Here is a 23,527-nt window from a genome sequence, read left to right on the forward strand (position 1 = left end):
ACTTGTGAGTCATAAATGCTTGGATACTTAAGTGCTTAATTCTTCTTGAGACGTAAAGAAACCATTGTGTAAGCTTCGTGATTGATCGTTTTACGCGAGTGCCTCTAAGACGTGAGTGCCTCAAAAGCTTTGTTTAAAACATTCTACTAACTGTTTGTTTTTTTGAAAATCAGAACATTCTTTCGTCTATGGGGGGAACCTTTCGTGATTGTAACGCTGAAATAGCTCTTCGAAGCACTTTGAAGTAGCAAAGAACTCGAGTAAATAAACTGCTATCATAATATTATTAAAAGGCATTAGATTGCGCCATTACTTTCGTCCACGGTACACATGCATTAGACTCTCATCCTACTTAATAAACTGGTTAAAACGGAAACCTAGCAAGCAACTAATGAACCGCATCCTTACTTGTCGCGACCGGTGACAGGGAATTCATGCCTCTTTGGGCAGCCATATCTAATTAGTAACTGGTTAAATATTATAATTGCGGTAGGATTGGAATCATTTAAATATCTTAGCAATATAATCTTTATCCTCGTCCTATAAAAATCCTTGAAATTCTTTACATGAAGTAAAATAAAATGCATTTTTTTTTATATAGCAGACGAACATGCAGTCCACCTGATGGTAAGTGGCTACTGCCGCCCATGGACATCTGTAATCAACCCCAGATAGGACCAGAAATTCCTACCTGAGGTCGGCAACAGATGCGCCGCTACCCCTGAGGACTAAGCTGGAACGCCTCGGAAAAGTATGTCTCCCTTACCACACCCTTCAAAACGGAACACAGCAGCGCTTAACACTGCTGTTATTAGGCAGAAATAGGTGTGGCGGTGGTGCCGCCGGAGGCGAACCATAAAAGGTTCTACCACCTTTAGAGTTTATCTGCAGTTTATCTATTGTTATGTGATCATTGCCCTCTAAGAACATTTGTGGCTAATTTCATATACTGTTGGAATCCTACCTAAAATGTATCACAGGTGCATTACTATTCCAGGGGACTGAGACAGGAAACCTCCAAAAAGCGTAATGCAGCAGCTCTATATTGCAATAAGCTAAAAATAAATAGGTCTTCATGTTGTGTACATTTTACAATCTTATTAATTTTAGAAAATTCATAAAAGCCCTTGAATTAAAATAAAATTTAATGGTACTGACGCAATTTGAATTTGCTTCCAAACGTGGCGTCGCTGTCACAATGCAAACAATAGTTGTAAAGACATTGAAATCGAAATTCAATGACAACGGAAAATTACTATACGTAGCTATGTATAAATTGTATAAGGTATCTATCATTTGAATAAGGCAGCTGTTTGTCTCTTAGAAATTGTACACATTCTAGTCTTAAATAGGTATCGGGGAGTAGTTCACCTCGAGAGAGACACGCGAGCCCGTGCTATCTAAAACAGTAAGCGAACTGGCGACCTTTGTCAACCACGCTAGACATGATGTCGTGATTAATCGAAATCTACTTAATAGTCTTTACAATGTTTATCAAGATTAGATGTTACTCGTCCAGGATTTATGAGCGTCAATCCCTAATTAGAAGAATTTAAAGGTTGCTGATAAAAACCTGTATTCAACACCGAAGCAGGAATTGATCTTATGTGCAATGCATGACTATGTAAAGATTAATTTGGAACATCTTATTTGCGTTCAAACAAGGTAGTATTATAAGAGTATCACAGAGCACAATCTTCATGCAAAAACCAGCAGCACCACATACCTGCTATTAGACTGAATTAATGTGGGGCTTCAGACACTCAATCCATGATTAGTTCCACTACCTTTTGTATCGAGAAATATTTTCAATCGTTTGTTCTAAGACTCCTTTGTGTGCTCAAATCAGGAAGGATTAAATAAACAATAACATTATTATTATTTACGTTTATAGTTAGTATTTCAATAGACATACATTTGTTAGTACTATTATTATAAAACAATGTCGACATATTTGTGCTTTGTCCTCGGGAGGTCGCATCTGTGTCCAATTTTGAATGATCAGTTTAATTTAGTTATATTGATAAGCGAGTGGGCGATTGAGATTGAATGGATTTTATTAGAACATAAACATGCTTAAGTACTACAGACTGCTACTAGAAACTAACATATTACGTTATAGCTACTCAAGTTCCACTTCACCAGCACATTTCACAATAATAAGAGCAAAATGAAAAGCATTAACGGTCTCAAAATGCTTTCTACGTAGGCTTTGAATAATCGTGTTTATGTGCGGCAAGAGCCACTATTCAATGTATGAATACCTAAAAGATTGCATTCCAACGTCTTTAATAAAATACGTATTTGTATGCGACCTCTTTTTCTTTCTTGTAATGTAAAGAACAAGAGGCTCTTATGTTCGGGGGTTGCCAGTCTTGGAGGCACATTACATTTTTTTCATGTATTAAATTTTTCTTTAGACAAATGTTTAAAATATTTTGTGCACCCCGTTTCCCAGAAACTAACAATAGTAGCTGTGTTCTACAACAGATTTCTTACATATTTCTATACTATAAATTGGAATATTTACGAGTGGGTTCCATCGTGGTTGCGTTTACAGCTTAATCCCCACCTAGCAACAGCTAGGCGGCGATTTAAAATGTTTTTGTAACAACAAGTTTCCAATACCCACATACTAGACTTGAGTGGTTTATCTTCACGATAGCGCCGTTCAATACTTGGAAATCTGATAATACTGATAGCGTGTGCAGTCATACGTTAACTGAAATGCACTTTAACTGAAGGAATATCTTGGTTTAAATCGATACGAAATATACTATTTCATTTTCAATTAATAAACCTGACGCGGTACATGTCTTAGACGAAAAGACTTTCCTTGTACATGTACAAGCGGCAGAGAATTAACCACATGTATTATTTTTGGTATATAATAAACTTTGCAATTAACTTCTCTTAATTAGATTAGTACCTGTTGCTGATAATTAATTATTTTTGAGTTTAGAAGACTGAAGATTCAGTGCGGACATCTGAAATTGATAGGTTTAACTGCATTTGTATACATGAGTGCATTGGCAAAGCAGAAAAAGAAATCCTATTTCTTTCATAAAAATAATTTTTGTTCAAGAGGTAAGAGGAGCAACAGATGATGCAGTTAGTAGATTTTACAAATACCACAGTGTAACGTTACGTTGATACAGAGCTGCAGTTAATAGACCGAGAAACTAGAACAAGGACCACAATTTACATGAGAATACCGAGTTACCATTTTAATTGTATTCGTAAACATTGATACATGTGCAGGTAAACGTCGGTTTGTTTATTTATACAAACATAACTGCGGGCAGGATGTTTGACGGCGGAACGTAAATTCTATTGTCGGATGCCGTTTTACGCACGAGCCTGAACTCGTGGCCCGAAATAAAGGCACTGTACGCAACTGCAATGCTTATTGATGATGCGTTCAACATTGATCATAACAATGTTTACATTTCGATTGGTATTTCAACTATGAGTAAAAGCAAATGCTACAAATAATCCCTTGTCTGACTTAAGTAAAAATGACATAATTAAAGATAAAAATACGTATTTAACTTAAATATTAGCAAGCTTTAAGCTTTTTCTTTGCGCAAAATTCCTGTCGAAATCTATCTACCCCTCTCTAAGACTAGTCTGTTCATCTAGACGGACGGCCACTATCATATTACTTATTATTAAAGAGTTAAACATGTACAAGAAAAAATAAGTGCTTGTTACACAAGAAGAAACATCGTAGTAACGTACGCGGTATTTTTAACGTTCTTTGAAGTGAGTCGTAATGGCGTCGAGATAAGAGAAAAAGTGACAATTGTATGCACAATGGAGTACGCTGTGCGACTATTTAAATTTCAAGAAAGTGTTCCCTCTGTTGCAATCGCAAATTGTCTCTACTTAAGTTTCAATGCACACTACCATTACCTTAGCGACACTTCGACTGCTAAATTGTAATGCTTGCAAATAAATTGCCGAAGCAGGCGATCTGTGCGCTATCCACTTACATTCAGTGTTTTTAAATTAAACTAAAAATGTTCAAGTCGGCTGACAACAAGAATTTATTAATTGCTCAGATTTCTTCGTAACCCAAGATACCTACTGAGTAAAATAGTTGCGTAAAATAACTGAATAGTTGTGTGCGTTGTGCAATATGCAATGGAGGTTTGAATTTGTTTCGAATGAACTTTTCAGATTGATTGAGTTTGTCTTATTGGTTTAAAACACATTAAAAAAAACATTATAATAACTCCTTATTCAGGAGACCGGTTTATATACATGTTTTAACAATAGATAATTCGAAGGAACGTTTATGGTCGTAGATATTGAGTAATGGTAGACAGATTATTCGAGATTCCTCCGCCCACAAAGTTATCGGGCTTGTCAAAAAGCCCTGTTATATTGACTAATAATACAATAACCAAAAGCATACAACAAGCCGATGTCTTACAATTACTTGCACGTAACATGAGTAGAGTAAGTCCAAATCGACTTTATTTAAATGGCCTACTTAATTAACTGCCTACTTATTTCACTGATGCGTGTAACACGAATTTGTCTTCAACATGCCTATTGGACGGGTGTAACGTGATGCTGTTGGCATGTAATAAAAGTCAGCGTAACAAATTTTTATGTTGTTGTTAGTATCGAATTAGCTGTTATTAATTCCCATTTCTCATAGCTGTCTAAGCAGACAGATAGTTACGTTTGTGATTATAAGGCTGAAGTTATTACTATCACGTTACTTCATAATCAATTTGCTTGTGACCGCCTGATGGTGGTTTTAATGGTTGCAACGGTAACTCGTTCCCGCGCACGTAGTGGCAGCCCGTACAAAAAGTATTTGGATAAGCGGAGGCGCGTCCTCTGGAAGCTTGTTTTAGTTGGTCCCTTTTTACTTCCCGCGGTGAGGTTGCATGCCCGCTTCCCGCCGCCAGTGCGCGGAGGCGCGCGCTTAGCGCCAACCGACCGCACAACCCGACATAACCGTGCAACATTCAAACTTCACTGAACTTTCATTTTATGTATGAAACATCCATTCAAACTTACATTCCCATACTCTAGACAATATGTACATTCTATTCTGTATATGAAATTATTCTACGTTGCTTATAAATAAACATAAGTTCGATGTTTAGTAAGAGTTTTTACATTTCGCCCGGGGAAATCTAACTTGAGCCGGTCACGCGATTCAGATGTTATTGGAATAATTACTCAAACTTAACGCAAACAAGCGAATGTAGGGCATTAGATAAACATTTACTATCTACTGTCGGCACCTCGCAGATAAAGTAATAACTGAACTCACTAACCTGATGGCTCGGCGCAATCTCTCAAAATCCAAGCTGCATTTTAACCTCAAAAGGCACCTCGAGCACGGTCACGAATGCGAAGGTCACGGTTATGTTATCTCGCATAATACTGACGAGCCTTTACACCAGCACGGGATAAAAACAATACACGACCGAGGATTAATGTTAATGCTGTTATCATAAACACACGAATGCACAGTTCGTTGCACGTTTATTATTCAACAAGCGACACGAGTGTCCATTCGAGACTCCATCGAATCGCATATTTTTAATGTTCTGCAAACAAAACGAGCACCAATAAAGACTCTATGTCATAAGTTGTATGCAGTTTACGAAAAAACATGTCACAGCCGTGCACTGCACTCCGTCTGACACGACGAATATGGCGGATGGATTTGAACTACGCTTGCGCCGCGCTATACGGCGAACATGCCGGTCGTCGGCCAGGTAAAAAACACAGCAGATTGTGGCGCCATCTCCCTAACTAAGCTAGAACTTGTAAGTAACGTAGCTAACTGGCTCACTTCGCGCGGTTAACGTTCACTTTGATTAAAATTCTCACACACTTCGTTAGATGTCACTGTTTCTTTTCTTTTCGATTAGATTCGTTAAGTTTTAGAATTAAGACTATTATTAGACACTCAGAGATATAAAGAAGGAACTAAATTAACGCTACTGGAAGAGTATAATTTAAGCGCTATGAGAAATATTATTTCCTACTGTCAGGTTTAAAACTGAAATATTCGTTTCGTTTAACCAAATTACAGAGGGTAGGGTCAATATCACTTAAGAATAAAATCCAAAACATTTAATCATATATTTTTATTGATCAGAAATTACAAATACTTAGATATAACTCGTAAATCGACGTTAATCTTTAGACACCATACTATTTAACCGAGATTTATGAAACATTATTTTCGTCTAGTTCGATATCGTAACGCGATCAACGCGAGTAGATGGAATATGACATATAGTATGAGGAGTGCGAAGACGTCTGGCCAGAGGCGACTTGAGTTGAAGTCGTATCGATCGAGCACCTCATCACCGGTGCTCAAGCAAGGCGATCCGGGGTCTATCATTTTCGCCGGGCAAGCTAAAACAAATATATTATAGACATTATTTAGTTTAGAATTCCTTTTCGCCCATATATTATGTATCTACATGTAAATTCACTCTGAAGAAGCTAATTAAATTAGAAATTAACTTTTTTATTGTATTCATTCAAATTACTTTGCTTATCTTAAGACTTCTTTATATTTAGCGAATACATAGGTACTTATGTGTATCCTACTAATATATTGAATCTGCACATTTTTTGTGATGTAGGACCTACATATTATATTGTAGGTACCTACTTCTTGGGGGATTCTCAATAAATATTGCGTGAACCCGCTTTACCTGGGTTGTCTTGAAAAAAACAAAGTGACCTAAAATTACTTCTAAGAAGTCCGTAACAAAAAATAAAAGGTGCAAATAAGACCCATTCATTTCCCCACCCCATTACCCAACCCCGTTTCATTACCCCAAAATGTCTCATTTAAAATAGATTAGTTTCGAAACAATAATCATAATTTTAAAGCTAGGTTTACTTTGTTATGAACACATTCTAAAATTCGATACGTTTTTATTTTGTACGTGAATAGAGATTATTCTTTTTATCGTTGTTTATATGTTTATTTTTTAAAATTGTTATGTACAAAATAGAATACTCACTAATATTCTGCACGCCGTCCCATTGCAAGATGCTCATTGCTTCATTCGAATACATCAACCAAGATAAATGCCGGATCCATGATACATAACTCGGTATGGAACTGAAATATTAAAAAATAATTACATTATCCAAAAAAAATATAAGAACAACGAGAGAGAAGGAGAGAACGAGACAAAACTAATTCAAAATTCTTGAGAATATGTCGATAACTGATATTATTTTTGTATCTTTCTTTCAAAAGGTATCCTGTATATCTTCATACGTCTTTACAGTTTTTTCGCGACGAAAAAGAAAGACTGACTAATTACAAAACGATCGGGCTTTAAAAAAAAACTGAAGTTAAGTCGTGTCAAAATCGTAGCCCACCTGAGTTTTACAAAGAGTCCAGAAGTCATCATAAGAGAGTAATCAAACGGCACCAGATACGCGATGGCCACTGGCATCGAACCAAACGCACACGAAAAGAACGATCCTGAAATACAAAAAAAAATGATTGATGAGAAGAGGTCAGTCATGACAAGTTACACAAACATATTTTATGTGACACAGCTTTAACAAATTTTCTAAATTATTAAATTAATTTAAAGAGTGTGGGGAGGCTGACTTATTAATATACAACTTTATTTTCAGAGATAATTCGTACTCCCCAATTTATACATCATATAATACAAATACTTACCACATGCGATGGCTACGTTGAGGACCAAGATAGCGATAAAAACCGTGAAGCCAAAAGCGTACCAGGAGGCTCGCAGACCGGCTATCCAATACACAACGAGTGTGAAGAGTGCTGGCTCTATCAGTAGACCTGGGAACTGTTTTAAAAATATGATGAAATATTGTTTATAAAATTAGTTTTCATCGGTTTCATCATTGTGGACATGACTCAATCGTTTCTTCTGAGACTAATATTAATAAATTAATTCAAAATTTTAAAATAACATTTATTTATCGTATGTGCAACAAACAATGCAGGACAAACTTTCTTGTAGTTGTACCTGCTGAATATCTTAAAGTGTTCTTCGAAGCTCAGAAGCGTCCATGGAATTTCGCCATTGACGGTGATCCCCAATTTTAAATTAAATTGTAATTGCTGTTGTAGCTATCATATAACTTACCAACGCAATCATCCTAGCGATGTAGTAAATCGGCGTCGAGTAAAGCCCCGCTTTCAACTCGCGGTTGAACATGGGGAACTCTTCAGGGAACATGTGCAGGACTGAGTACATCGGGGTGAACGAGTTCTCAGCGATGATGATGAACAGAGCCCCTTGGACATCTTGGATACCGGCTTGGGTTAACCGAGCAGTACCAATGAAACATAGTCCTGCAGTTAGAGCTATAGCCTGAAATAGTTGATCATAGCTTTAATAAACAACACGAAAATGCGATTAGCGATTATCAATGTGCACAATAGCTACCAAAAGTATTTTCAAATATGTCTATCAATTTTTAAATAATAAAAAATGTATATAAATTAAAAATACACTTTAATATAATTAATTAGTACTTATATTATTATCAGCCTTTGAAAATGGTTATGATATAGGTATAGATAAACGGACGGATACACAGAAAATAGAAATGACAATACTAATTATGATTTTAAGTTTATTGCAATAAGCTAGGAAATCCATATGTAGGTACTTACTAATTTCTGCAAGGTTCGTATTGTTTGCACCCGTGGATCTCTTAAAATAATTATAAAGTATCTATAAACTAGCCACATTATTTTCGTAAAGAAGAAGGGTGCTTTAAAATTATCAGACTTCAGTTTTCTTGATTCCTGAAACAAAAAAGAAGAAATTAATAAATAATAACAAACATTTAGGGAGCCAACGGTATTATGCTTTTTAATTAAGGTATAGTTTCGTAGCAAATTTTATAGCATGGACTTACATATATGGTACATATATAAACCCTTACTGTATTAGAGGGGTCTAGGCCAGAGATAGAACTAAAATATAAATATTGAAAAATATATTAAAATAAGACAGCTGTTTTTTCGCCGACATATGCCAGACTCTATTTGATCCAGCCTCCCCCTTACGGAGCCATTCGTATTTGCAGCTGCAAATTCAAATTCTGCCCGGGTTTAAAAACATACGATACTCTACTTTAGTAAATTAAACAAATTTGTTTTTTAAGTAGCTTAAATCTCAAGTTAATCTAAACTAAATTACCTCATCTTCATTGTCCATGAGATGAAACTCAAGTTGTATTTCCATATTCAGTTCCTTAGCAGCGTCGCTGACCGCAAACCGGTCACACACGCTCTTGATTGCCTGCCGGGACGCTCCCTCCGACCCCGGGGTCAGAGCTAGCACCTTGATGAAGTAATCCGTGGGGTTGTACGTAATAGGGCAGTTGTAGCCCAGGCTGGAATAAAATATTTTTTAATTAAGGGAAAATATTTATCGATAGTACGAAATAGTGTATTGATAGTAGGTACTAAGATTGTTGAAAAAAAATCTTCTGACGTTCGTAAATTATCATCGCTTTATCGCAGTTTATGGAATTTATTTATAAATTATTCGCCGTCACTTCTCTATTGGGAAAACAGCGGCGAAGAGCAAAGAATCGTGAAATTTAAAAACACGCATGTTTTCCATTAAAAATCAATTTGAAATTCAATACCATGTCATAAATATGCTAACTAGAGCACGTGGATCTAAAGCTATTAATTTAAATACCGATTTATCATTTAGGTGATCATTTATTTTATAACACGATTTCTTGCGCTGCTTTTCTTAGTATTTTTTGTGTTATATGGTTTCCAAAAACTAACTATATGTTTTGATCTGGGTCCATAATAATTATATAGCAATGGGTTAGGTTTCTCAGAAAAATATGGTTGAGATAAGACATTCCAAGAAATAACATATATACTCAATATAATATGTCGTTAAATTTCTAAACGAATACAAGAAAAAATAAATAAATAATCTAAAAAGAAAACAATAAATAAGAAAAAAATCTAAATTCGGGCCACAGATTCGAGCCCTTGAATACCATAGCGATCATTAATAGGTCCAGAAGCGGAAAGTTCTATTAGGGTCACCGTCAAGTATACTCGTACTTCGTTTAGTCGATCAGCCTCAATTGTATTCGATTCCCATTCAATGTGACATTCGGCAATTTATATAAAAAGTACCCGACTTTCAAGAGGCTAGTCATGAGCGAATATCGAAAAATTCATCAAATACGAGTAGTAGGACCTTTCTTCGCCGCAGATATTTCAGACACTGTTTATTCCGGACACCCCCTTACATCACTATTTTCTTTCTTGTAGACTCGGATTACGCCATTCCTATTGGAATCCCTGCCCTATAACGAAACTATATCTTCGCCCTTGATACTAATTATAATACTCATTACTAATCTTGCCTAGTCTTATAGATGATCCAGGACATTTTCCCAGAAATTGATTTAAACCATATTCAACAGCGACATGTATTGTGTATACTTATTTTTCCCAAGTACAATCAAACGATGAAATCTAAACACCTTTATCTCTTTAGTACGTTGGAAACACGTAGTAGCCTTTACATGCTAAAAACAAGATAAGTAATAATATAGATTGAAAATAAGATATGTTAAATTTTACATACTTAATAGCTAATAAGGCACGCGCAGCCTTTAATTATGGTTTGAGTAATAAAATTACCATTTTAAAATACTCGAAACGTGTTATACGATACAAATTAAAAGTTTAATGTCACATTGCAAATATTCACCTTTTGAGGTCAGTTAAAAAAATGATATAAAATGATTTATATGAACCAATATTCCATAGATAGTCTTACCTTTCAAAAAACATTAAAGCACCAGAAGCATCACCAGCGAAGGCCACTCTTCCTTCCGCGAGGAGTACCAGCTTGTCGAAGAGCGCCATGAGTTCAGACGAGGGCTGGTGTATGGTGCATATCACCGTCTTGCCCTGCACTGCGCTAGCTCGGAGGAGGGACATCAGCTTCTGGGCTGAAAATGAGTCCAGACCTGTCGTTGGCTCGTCGCAGAAGAGGAGTCCTGGATCTGTGAGAAGCTGAAGAAAGAATGGAACAGAATACAATTAAATCATTCAGTGCAATAAAAGCACGAATTTATCTTCTTAATTTGGAATTGAAGTGAAAATACTCCTTACCATCAATACCATCCGATAATAACACGGGTTATGATCAGGGTATCAACGCCTAAAAAGTAAGGTACCTATATTCACATAAGGTTTCTAATTTCAATCCTCAGTTGAAGCAATTATCTGCAGATGTGTATGTTCTCTTGATTGTAATTTTGTTATATCGCCAAAGGTATCCTTGAAAATGGTATTGATATTTTCGATATGAGACAAAATAATCATCCATTATATGAATCATTCTATGGATTGGACGTACCTCAGTAGCGAAAGCAAGACGCTTCCTTTCGCCCCCAGAAAGTGTTTTGTGCCCATCAAGTCCACCTATCTTCGTATATCTGGAGCCATATAGGGAGAGTTGCCTCATGAGCTGGTTTATTCGCCTTTTACGGACTAGAGTAGGTGTTCGGCGGTCCATGCGAAGACGAGCCTAGGAAAATATACATACAGTAAACTTCAGCGAAATTTCCGTGGATTTGAATCAATGTAATTAACGTCACAGCCCAGAGTTCAAATCACTTTTATCACTCCATTGCTGATCGGCCACAAAACAGGTTTGCCCTTAATTATATTCAATAAGACCGGAGCGTTAAAAAGAACTCCAACCTTTCTTTTTGTAATATACCTGCTTCAAATTAATTTTATCTAAATTGAAATAGTTTCAAGTTTATAAGCATCACGAATTATTACTCAGTGCTATACATAAAACTATTAATCAATAATTAAAGATTCAGTACTTTTACCAGCTGATCAATGGATTTGTTTTCGGATTTGGATGGATATATCTCAAAGGCTATACTGACATAACATTTTTTCGATTTTTTTAAAAAGATATAAATAAAAATATTTGAACTTAAAACAAAAACCAGAAAACCGAGGAAACCATGTCAAGCAAAGCGTCAGTGTTTTTGGTGGTATAACTCTTTATGGTTCCACTCTGAAGGCAACATCTGCGCCCATTTACATTTTATTACAGCTGTGTCAAACGTTACTGTGTGCCCGTTTGAAGAATGTGACAAGAGACGTTTATTCCATACGAAGAATGCCTAAGTTGGAATTATCTCCCTATGGACTCCTAAGGGGTACCAACGTATTCATGACGGAATCTTCAATAGGTACTATACTTTCATGAAGAAGCACTTAATGATATTTTAAGTAGTATAAAAATCACGTTTAATTATTCTTTGAACAACTTAACTTATATAAATGTTTCATATTTTATATCGTAAAGCTTACCATGATCATAAGATGCTCAATAACAGTCAGGTTTTGTACAAATAGTTCGTCTTGATGCATATACCCACTCTCGCGGTGCATGAAGTCGCCTACGGGTTGACTGTTCATTGCTATCTCTCCGTCCGTCACTGTACCCACTGTAAACAATATCTATACATATTAATACGAGTAGGTAGTAATTGCATAAGATATGCTATTGAAGAAATTTAAGATCTTTTGTAGATATTTCATTATGCATTAACAAATATATTAATATAAAAATTACAGGTTAACTAATAACTATATCTAATCTATACTAAAGAGGTAAAGTTTGTAATGTTGGTGGTTTGTGTTTGTTTGTGAGGGCTAATCATCGGAAATACTAGATCAATCATAAAAATACACAATTAGAAAGCTATATTATTTACGAGTGCTATAAGCTATATCTTATTATGATTAAACAAAAAGTTTAGAGAAAAATAATGTCATATGTATATCAAGTCAGTCAAAATTGGGAAAGATGTGATGCTTGACCGTCGTGCGCTAACTAAACGGTTCTCTATAGACAAACATAATGTTCATTAAAATGTTGTTCTCTATTAGTTCTTATTTTTTTATATATTACAATTAAATATTGCAATCGTAGATAACACACACGTATTTGTGTATTTAATTGTCAAAAGTTTTATTGCCAAATTTCAAAATTGGACGAACCTGACCAGTTTAAATACTTGTTTCGGCTGAGACCATAGGACCCTATAATCTTAGTATGTGTAGTATGCCAATTATGACTAAGATAATTTAGAGCTTTAGCATTTACCTACCGATTTTAATGATAGACGTGCTATAATAAAAATTTACCGGTCTACACTAACAAACTTGATTTGCACTCGATAAACTTACCAGGACTTCTGTGAGCCAGGGCAGACATCAGCGTCGTTTTACCAGCACCGCTGTGAAAAAACGTATCTGAGTAAGTCTCTTCTCAGGCTATGAAAAAAAAAATAACAAAATAAATACAACCGATTTCTATGTCACTACAAAGTAAATAATAATTCAAATAACTGTTGGTTTAGTACATATTTCTGAAGTCTGCGCTCAATATATTTTGTTGGATAACGGCGGAAATAACGTGTCCAATATGAGCGGCGAATATTCGGAAATATGTAGTAAACCAACATTTATTTCAATTATTTTTTACTTTGTAGTGACATAGAAGTCGGTTGAATTCTTTTGTTAAATTTTTCACCCTTTTTAGTGATGACATACTAACGTTTATCTTATATATAAAATTCTCGTGTCACGTTACCGTACTCCTCCGAAACGACTTTACCGATTTTTACCAAATTTTATATGCATACGCAGTAGTTCTGAGAATCGTCTACTATCTATTTTTCATACCCGTAAGTGACAAGGGTTGTTCACCCTTAACGATTTTTTTATTTATATGGCAAAACAACGTTTGCCGGGTCAGCTGGTATTAATACAATATACAGTAAATAAAAACACGTAATGACAAAACTTACAAACGCACTAGTCGCCCCTACGATTTTTGAAAGTTTCCCTCGATTTCTCTGGTTTGCCATTATCAGACCGTGATTACCTTATAATGGGACCACCTTGGACATATCTTCTTTCCAACAAAAAAAAATCATCAAATTCGGTTCATAAACGACGAAGATATCCCCAAACGAACATAAAAAAATATATAAGAATTGAGAAACCTCCTCCTTTTTTAAGGTGGGTAAAAAATTTAAACGCAATCTTTTTATTCTACCGACTCCACTGTCGTACTTATCTCTAAGTGAGATATTTGCAGGTCATTGGACCTTAAGCACGTAGGTAAGGGCTGAGTATGGAAATCACACCTCTGTAAATTAATTAGATTGTCAGAGCACGAGCTCTTTACGTTTTAGTCAAGGCCGAAATCTAACCAAACAAGTCTTACCACATATATATTATGTAGACTTCAGTCTTGTAGGTAATATGACATTTGAAGCATTACATATTATTAAAATATATTAAACAGTTTTTTTTTTAATTAAGCGTGATAATTAATCTATGTCTCATCTTATGTACCTAGTCAAACAGGTTGTGTAAATTTCCAAATTCAACGTAGTTGACGGAAAAGACGGTTGTAGAGGAATATATTTAAAAAGTCCAGCCGCGTGAAAAACTACTTTGAAAAATTATTTAAATTTCCATAATAATTTCGATACTTTTGATAAAAGTTAAAAAGCCAGACGATTTTTTGATATTAAAATAGGCGCACGCAACCTAATATTCATTCATATTTTATTTATGCGATGCGATTACATATGCGATTTAATATTAGATGCTTAAGGATTTACCTTGTTCATCTTATCTTAAATGACTATTAAGCGCGTGTGCCATAGGTATAAAAATAATTCTAAATATTCGTGTTTTATTATAGCTTAATGAGGCATATTTAAAATAATGTGATTAATGTTATTTACAGCACACAATAACGTACCTCATAGATAAAGTACTTATACTATTGTAAAAGGTAATTTCAGTTTACGTGAATTTTTTATTAGTTTGTAACGAAAACATACGAATCTTAGCAGGATTCGAGGATTGACTTTAATCCTGTTACGGTATCGCCCTGAAATGGCTTCTTAAATTAAGACCAAGTAATTAGATACCCACGAAATTGCCTTAAGTTCCGGTTTCAACATAAGGAACCACTTCGCAGGTTCGTAGTAACGTTTTATTGATAACCTACAATCTACATATATTATAGTTAAAGGTAAGCGTTAACTGGACCTCAATAGTGCCTATAGAGAATGTTGCCCATTTCCACATGATTGGGCTGGCATCGCGTTATTTCACATTTCATTGAAAAATTTAAAGGTTAAAAAGTTAAATGAAATAAGATACGAGTATATTAACAAGGGTGTTGTCAAGTACAAGGTAATTTTTTCTCATACTACTGCCGCATCGGAACGCGCCTACGTACGAGTATGTTTTCTGAAAAATATAAGGTTCTAAAACAAAACGTTAGTTTCCAATTGAGTTTGGTTCATCATTATAGTGATTATATGTTACATTGTTATTAAACAATTAATATTCATATCATTATGAATATTTACAAAGCACTCCATTGTAACATTGTATCTAGTCTAAATAAATAGTATATTACGACAAACAACACTAGTTTTATATGTATTTGAAGAAGCAAATATAATGAGTAGCCTTTTTAACACGCTTTTATTCATATCCATATAAATACTATATCATATGTTGACAAATTAAAATCTCTTTTTGGAATTTTATGGAAACATTCAATTTGATGCCCAACTTATTTTTCAAAAATGTAAACAGGAACAGGATCGAAGTATTAATGTTCATCATAATTCTAATTCTATTATAATATCGTATGTCCCTGAGCCCGGAATATGGCGGATGTTACCCAAATGTACCTACTACTATTTTTAAACCTGCATTCCACAATAAAGTAATTTGATTTTATGTAATTCATTTTGTCATTTTTTAATTTCCAAAAATTAAAAACTCGTTCGCCAATGAGCTTAATTAATTAATTGCACTTACCTAGTTCCCATTAAAGCCACCAATGATCCCGGTTTAGCTATACCGCTAACTGTGGACAAAAATGTATGTGTGAGACACCAATGACATGATTCACAACAATAGTCGCCTCAAGTATCACTAAACAATTTTTTTGATGTGAAACATCTATAGCCGCACGTAAAACCGATTTCTGGCGTGGCGACGCATGCCGTGGCGCGTCGCCACGCTATACGATGGTATATATATACAGTCTATATGCAGTAGTGTGTACGGTGTGGCGACGCGTCGCCATGCGCAATCGATTCAATAAATAGTCATCGTTATCTGGAAAAAAATCATAATATTTTATTTTATCATTATGACATATTTATTTCCTATCACAATATGTTCTTTTCTGCATATTACTTTTACAAAATAATGTCGATGTTTCACATCTGCCAGGCGTCCCGTGACGGCTCACATTTTTTATTTATTTTCTAATATCCATATAAAAAATATTAGACGAGGAAAAAATAAATAAGTATGTTTTTTTTCTGTTTGTCGACAGATGTTCTTTTTACTTGACTGCGGAGGGTAATGTTGTTCGAGGATATGTATATTGTATATTGAAGGTGGTGCCCTTTGTGGCGAACAGCAATGTTAAAAGTTGCTGTGTTCTAGTTTGGAGGATGTGGTAAGGGAGACATAGGTACTTTTCTTAGGAATTCCAGTTAAGTCCTCGGGGATAGCGGCGTGGTCGGTCATCTGTGGTCGACCTCAGGTTGGAATATCTAGTCCTATCTGGGGTTGATTACAGATGTTCATGGGCGGCAGTAGCCACTTACCATCACGTGAACTGGATGCTCGTTTGCTGATCCTATAAAAAATGCTTATATACCTATGTCTCATTCTTTTGCTCATTATGAAGCCTAAATGGCGTGACAGATTTTAACGTATGACAAGTCGTTGGATTCGTCTAAATTGTGGGAGTAACATGGGCTATATATTATAAGTAGACGGGTTTTTTGCTTTTGTTAAAATTCGTCAAATATATTTTTTGTTTCATAACCATTGACGAGTTTTATTGTTATTGATGAAAAAATGGAATATCTATGATTAAGGTCGAATTTTGACCATTGGCGCACACTTGTTGCATTAAACCTGTTTCTATTCTCATCCGTCCAATATATTAATAATTTTTTCACAAGATAAATGTGAAAAAAACTTTTACATATGATTTTTAAGTGTTTATATTGTTAACAAAATTGATCAAATATGATAAAATCAATCTTGCTTTTTTTTCAATTGATATTATGAATGAAACTGTTATAAGATAGATAATATAATGGATAGATAGCTATTTAAATATATATATATATATATATATATATATATATATATATATATGGTATGTTCAGTATTTAGAACTGGTCGAAATACTGATTATAAATAAAAGGAGTAAATTCAAAATTTAAAAGGTTGACGTTTCTGTCATAACACACATTGTACAGACAGTCGGTATTCAGATTTCGTCACGGGACGTATAATATAATTTATATTTATTACGGGGGTCCTGGGGACCTATTTGGGAGTCGCGAGTGTGTGTGCATCACGGTCGATCGGTCGCCGAAGGGAGCACCGCACCACTCTACGGTATTTATACATATATTCACCTACACTATCGTCACTAGCGCACAAGGGTTCCAAATTATATCTCGGATTAGAAACCAGCGACCTAAAACTCTACATTTTGGTCCTTATTTACTCCTTTTATTTATAATCAGTATTTCGACCAGTTCTAAATACTGAACATACCCCCGCGGACTCATCCGGATTAGAAACCAGCGACCTAAAACTCTACATTTTGATATATAAATCAATGTATGCAAATTTGACCGTGACCTAAAATTGTATTGCAATGCACATGACCCATTGTTCCAATTGCTCTAACCACTCGGAAAACAATAATTTGTGAATGATGCATGTGTTATTAAGGGCTATATTTATTGCATCTTCAATAAGGATGCTCTGAAGCTGATGCTGAGGAAGGATTAAACATATTTAAGGCAACCCTAATAATCAGATAATAATAAAATTGTTAATATGATCGATGTTTACCTATAGTCACCTCAAATCTTAAGGGCATATAATACACATAGGTATACATACCTAAAAGAGACAACATCTTAAAATAGGTCTGTGGACGTCAGCCAATGCATTTTACTGCGTTTGCAGTTTGTTGGCGTTGAAGAAGAAACCTTTTTGGAATACAATATATTAAATATCTTTCGGGGAATATCTCAGAAGGAAATCCGTTCTACTTATAGTAGGTTCGCGGTAAAAAGGATCGCGCAACGCAGGCCTATAACGAGTCTCTAACATTAGAACACAAAGATAATTTGCGAATATCATAGACGCATAGAAACTCAGACCCATAAAAATCTCAATTTATCACTTAGATGTCTGTTTCTTTAGGGCCCAAATCTGGAATAATTTATCAAACTAAAAAAAAAACGCTACGATAACCGGATTATTAAGTACCTTATCATAATATATTATACATTAATACCTATTAATACACAAGTACCAATTAATGCGAACTTTGTCTAGTTAAGCCCGTGAAGGTCGCCATATTTTTTCGCGTAAGAATGACCACTCGGCAACAAACCTTAATTTTCAAATTGATGGCTCATTTATTACTATCGATCTTAGTGACAACGTTTAGTTAGGTTATTTCGGTTTTCATTAATCTAAATACACTATTCCACATCTTTCGACGTACGCTAGGAATAATATTCATAATATTCAAAGCACAAGGTATTTCAAATTAACTAAAATTAAGAAAACAAAAGAAACAAAAAACCTGACAGCTAAGTAATAAAATAAATTAGAAGCAAAGAAGAAGTAGGTAAGTACTAAATAACGAAATATATTCAAATATAATTTATAGTTTCCGATGCGCTCCAATAGCACAGATCATCACAAATATACACCTAAAAATAACTAAAAAACTACTGACCATTATTGACGAGTCTTTTTAGTTTTCCATCCTTAAGTTTGACGTGGACCGACACGTCTCTCCAGACGAGGGTGCAAGGCCTGGCTTGTGGCGTCGTCCCCAGCAACTCCTCGACTTCAGGAAACGAATCCTCATGTTTGGTTCGCGTCAACCCACTGTCGACGAATAGAAGGTCTGGTGGTGACAGCTCTAGATCCTAAAAGTTTATTATACAAAAAATACGGTAACATAAGTATGAACTTATAATCAGAACAGAATAAAGATATAATTAAACTCAGCAATGTTTGGCTGTGAGGTCTCATTTTGGTGTCGCCGTTAGACTCCTACTCATCGGAACGCCACGGTCATGTAGTATTCATACGTATCCACATGAGCATATTGCTATATAGTATGGCAGGAATCTTACCTGACAACGGTTTGGCAATGTCGCTAATTTGGTAGATGTCTATAACGTTTCTATTTGTTTTGTTTATCACATTCCAGTGTGACCTTAGAATTATAGAAAATATAACTACATAAATGTTACATCAATGTCTTGTAATGATTTTAAGTCAATCTATGATATAATTTTCGTGTTTTACGAAGATGTTTTCTGTCTTCGTAAAACACGAAAATATAAAACCTATTTATTTTACAAAGATAGCCTGTATTGCTACGGTAATATTTTATTATTCTATTACCTACTAGTAAGAAATGTGTAAGGAATATGCGAGAGAACGATCTGGTTGCAGAAAACCGCAACGCCGTGCACTGACCCATAACGAACCTCATAGTTGTCATACTTGACTTCGCAAAATCGGGACTTACGAGTATTATTTTTATGTTTAGATTCGATGGATGTGGTAAAACAGATATATATAAAGGCTTTTCATTTAGTTTTGTAGGTTAATAACGTATCTGTAGTAGAAAAGTAGCATGCCAGGACCGGAGAGAGTGCTTCGCTCTGGGCGGCGAAATTTTAAATTGGAGAACCCATTTTTTTTTGCTAACATATTACAAAAGAGACACATTTCAGAGATGACTTAGTCATTGACAGATTAGTTTTATTTTCGCCTATTTTTTCACAAGTTATTCGCACAGAGGCGGAAATTCAGCTTGTTTTGGGTGGCGCGAAACTATGCTACCTAAAGTTTGTCACTTATCTGTGGCGGACCTTTTTTATGTCTATAATGGGTATGATGATAACTCACCATATGATAAAACTGTGTGTCGTTTTCTGTTTCAATTGCACAAAAACCCTTTTGAAAAACAAACGCGAGACGGTATATTCTGATCTGGTTGTCACCTACATGCATGAGTATTCGCGTAAAGATATCGTGGGAAATTGACATTAACCGTGATCGCTTATTATTACTTAGAGTTAATTAATAGAAAATACTTTAATTCAGTACTAGCATTGCCCTCTATTAATCAAAATCCATATTATACCATAAGAAAATACTAAAATAAATATTTGAAGGTAGCTTTAAAAAATATTGTTTATTATTTTGTTTGCATCATTTACTAAATTAAAGTCCGTTGATTCACATAAAACAGCGTAATGTAGTATGCTCCAGGGCTCAGCCGTCCTTAATTATTTAAAAAGACCCATGTCCAGCAGTGGGACTAAAAAGTATTGCCAATTACTATGTTTAATCTACATTTTATTGCTGATATTATTGACCAATAATTTATTTGATCCAAACACATTAAAGTATTTATGTTTATCCTGTCAATTTAGCCTGTTATCAACATCGAAACAGTAGTTCCTTGTTGCCATCAGAAACAAACAACTAGATGTTGTAATAACCGATGCGAGCGGGTCTACGAGGTACGTTGGTTATTAATGAATGAAGGCTCATTAATAACTGTCTTACTACACGAGCGTGGTATGCAATTATACATTTGAAAATGTTTGAATGTCAAAACGTAAATATTTATGAGGTAGTTTTATACACCGCACAGATTTATAACTTAATTGCGCAATATTTAGTCATGTATGTAAGTGGTGAGCTTAAGGGCTAAATCACGGTCTTATTAAATTTGTTTATAATTCATTAATATTAATTATTTACTTTACACAACAAACTGCCCCAACTGAATCACTGAAACTTACATGGGCATCATCCGCCGAGGAAGTGGCACTCGTAGACGCACTTAAACTCGATTGCACTGAGCTTTCACCTTTGTCCGAATTACTCATTTTGTATCAAGAAATTGTAGTGACGAATAAAAATCAAATTAGGTGGCGGTAACTTTTATCTCGGATCGACACATTTTTGGTGTGTGCGCGATAGGACGGAACGTCGCCGACGACGGCCTACGCCTCGAGTGTACCATGAACACGATGAGGTTGAGAGACAAGGAGCGTGCATTAGAAAGAGAACACGACTGTAGTTAGTGGATTCTTCAGAAATGATAACAACCGAACTTAGGAAAGTTAAGTGGGAAGACTGCGGCATTACTTGTTTTACCATAAGTTTAATTTTACTGTTAAGTTGCGTAATATAGATTTTATATCAGTAAGGATGTAATTATTTTGACCTATAGGTACTTCCTTTGAAAAGTACCTATTCAATGTGTAAAATGTACGTTTTGTTTTCCCTTGTAAAAATATTGTACAGTGGTAGTAGTACCCATCGGTTGGTACCCATAAAGATAAAGATTATAATATATAGTGATTATAATATATACGAATATATGAATAGATTATATAATATATAAATTAACCTATTTTTAATCAATTCGATCATAAATTTATAACTTTATTTTTCTTTACGAGGGGGAAACCTTCAAAAGGTACACGACAACATGGGAGCGAGCCGCGATGTGATTGTGGAAATTTTAACGCACTAAAACCCCTCCCCCCCGGTGGCCGTCCTCAACACTTGTTGGAGAACTCCGGGATCTCCGACTGATTACAACCGGAGACCTCCAAGCGCGATGCCCCGATCGGGCTCTGTCCTGGGAGAGTAGTTTTGGCTCCTCTCACACCATCTGGTGTTCACGACGGTATGCGACCACACATACCGCCGTCCTTCCCCGGGTCGCTTACTAGACGGTTCGAGATCCCACTCTTGCCACCCGCAACCCCGGAAGCCCTCTTTTAGTCACCTCTTACGACAAGCAGGTGATACCGTAGCCCTATTCTAGTCCCGGAACTACAGAGACATTGAAAAGTACCTATCCACTGTGTAAACTGTACATTTCGTTTTCCCTCGTAAAACTATTGCATAGTGGTAGTAGAAATTATTATTATCAGAGGTGATTATAATATATAGTGATACGAATATATGAATAGATTATATAATATAAAAAATAACCTATTTTAATCAATTCTATCATAAATGTATACCTATAGCAAACCCAATATTTAAAATGATATTCTGTTAAATAAAATCAGTTGATTTATGTAAGCATAAAGTTTTTATGTTTCCAGCATCATAACTATTAACTATGTATGTATAATAATGTAATGTAAAATATATGTCGCGCGCTCGATGATTAATTTGCTTTACTTCCTATGTATGTAACCAACCGGTCTACGGCTTACGAAACAGTCGAAAGATCAGCTAAGTTGTTAGATTGACCTTAGACGGTGTACCTATATTTAACGTTCAATAAACTCATGTGTCTGAAAAAACTTATATATTTGAATAAATAAGTACTTATTTTTTTTTTCAACCTAGGAGGTACCGCCAAGCCCATTTGTAGCGTGAAGCAGTTCTTTGTTTCGATGCCTGCTTACTTATATTTGAGGAGACTGCCTTAGTCGTGAGAAGTGGCAATACATCTGAAACTGTAACAGAAATCTATGAGAGACAGTGATATCAGCATTGGACTGGTAGCTCGCTTGCTACGCCAATCTCGCAGAAAACATAAATGTACCTATATTAAGTCCATTTAACCCGTTTTATATAAAAAAAGAATAAAACTGTACTTAAATCGCCGAATTTCTTCAATTACGACTTATTTCCCGTACGGATGTTGTAAATACTTGGTGATGTAAGTCTATGGTAATAAATCTAAATAATGCCAATTGGTGCGTAAGTAAAGTAATGTGACAGCAGCATTGTCAGGTTTCGACATCCGTCATTCGACACCTTCCAAATTGACGTCAATGAAAAGGGAACTTTGTAGCACTTTGTAGTCCATTGATACCATAGATATATTATCCTACTGACATATCTATGATTGATACCATCCGTGCTATTTCACAATTTGAGAAGTATTTCGAGGGTTTCATTGGAATCCGTGTCGTAATAAGTGTATTATTACTTAGACACGTAGCTTACGAGATATGAACATAATTATAATTGTGATTAGTGAGAATATCTTTTGACAAATTAGTATTTCTTCTGTGTTATAATGTTACGCAATCTACTCAATGTTGAAGGCAGCCCGTGAGCATTATAGGTACAAGAACAATTAATACATTCATAAAATTCATACAACTTTTTGTGCTTATTAAAAGTTCGTAATCGACTTAAAAAAAACATTATTTTTTTACTGTTCCTAACTAGTTTTTGACGACACTATCGTGACATTTAATTCTATATAAAAATTAAATATAGCAACAATTATCGCTGTTGTATTTCGGTTTATATGCATAATACACGGTATGGTAGTATAAA

At 35.1% G+C, this 23,527-nt stretch overlaps 2 protein-coding genes across 2 annotated transcripts in view; both read right to left on the minus strand.

The window, feature by feature from the left end:
* The window catches only part of RhoGAP19D (Rho GTPase activating protein at 19D), a 438,348-nt gene extending 432,633 nt beyond the window's left edge, over nucleotides 1-5,715 (minus strand). The window contains exon 1 of the mRNA XM_073087320.1: nucleotides 5,301-5,715. The gene's annotated coding sequence lies outside the window, so the exon portion shown is untranslated. The remainder of the gene's footprint in view (nucleotides 1-5,300) is intronic.
* A 391-nt stretch (nucleotides 5,716-6,106) lies between these two features.
* -w-2 (scarlet) lies at nucleotides 6,107-21,243 on the minus strand. The gene is made up of 14 exons (XM_073087603.1): nucleotides 21,010-21,243; nucleotides 18,915-19,110; nucleotides 15,938-15,986; nucleotides 13,268-13,317; nucleotides 12,386-12,522; nucleotides 11,409-11,579; nucleotides 10,824-11,062; nucleotides 9,201-9,396; nucleotides 8,669-8,803; nucleotides 8,136-8,363; nucleotides 7,697-7,832; nucleotides 7,384-7,489; nucleotides 7,017-7,117; nucleotides 6,107-6,396 (listed from the first exon to the last, which is right to left on the minus strand). Exons 1-14 carry the CDS (start codon nucleotides 21,094-21,096, stop codon nucleotides 6,215-6,217), a joined length of 2,013 nt encoding a protein of 670 aa, XP_072943704.1. The 5' UTR covers nucleotides 21,097-21,243; the 3' UTR covers nucleotides 6,107-6,214.
* Between the last annotated feature and the right edge of the window lie 2,284 nt (nucleotides 21,244-23,527).

This window comes from Epargyreus clarus, unplaced genomic scaffold (assembly GCF_041222505.1).
Source record: "Epargyreus clarus isolate Ecla_fem2 unplaced genomic scaffold, WU_Ecla_fem_2.2 ptg000026l, whole genome shotgun sequence".
Taxonomy (NCBI): domain Eukaryota; kingdom Metazoa; phylum Arthropoda; class Insecta; order Lepidoptera; family Hesperiidae; genus Epargyreus; species Epargyreus clarus.

Bases quoted from the DNA above. Each gene is read 5' to 3' on its own strand.
- -w-2 (XM_073087603.1), bottom strand. From the start codon at position 21,096: ATGAGTAATTCGGACAAAGGTGAAAGCTCAGTGCAATCGAGTTTAAGT. The intron at 8,804-9,200 runs GTAATTTAGTTT...TTTTTGTTTCAG, and splicing joins TCATGGACAATGAAGATGAG to GAATCAAGAAAACTGAAGTC. The intron at 7,118-7,383 runs GTGGGCTACGAT...TTAATATTTCAG, and splicing joins GGACTCTTTGTAAAACTCAG to TTCCATACCGAGTTATGTAT.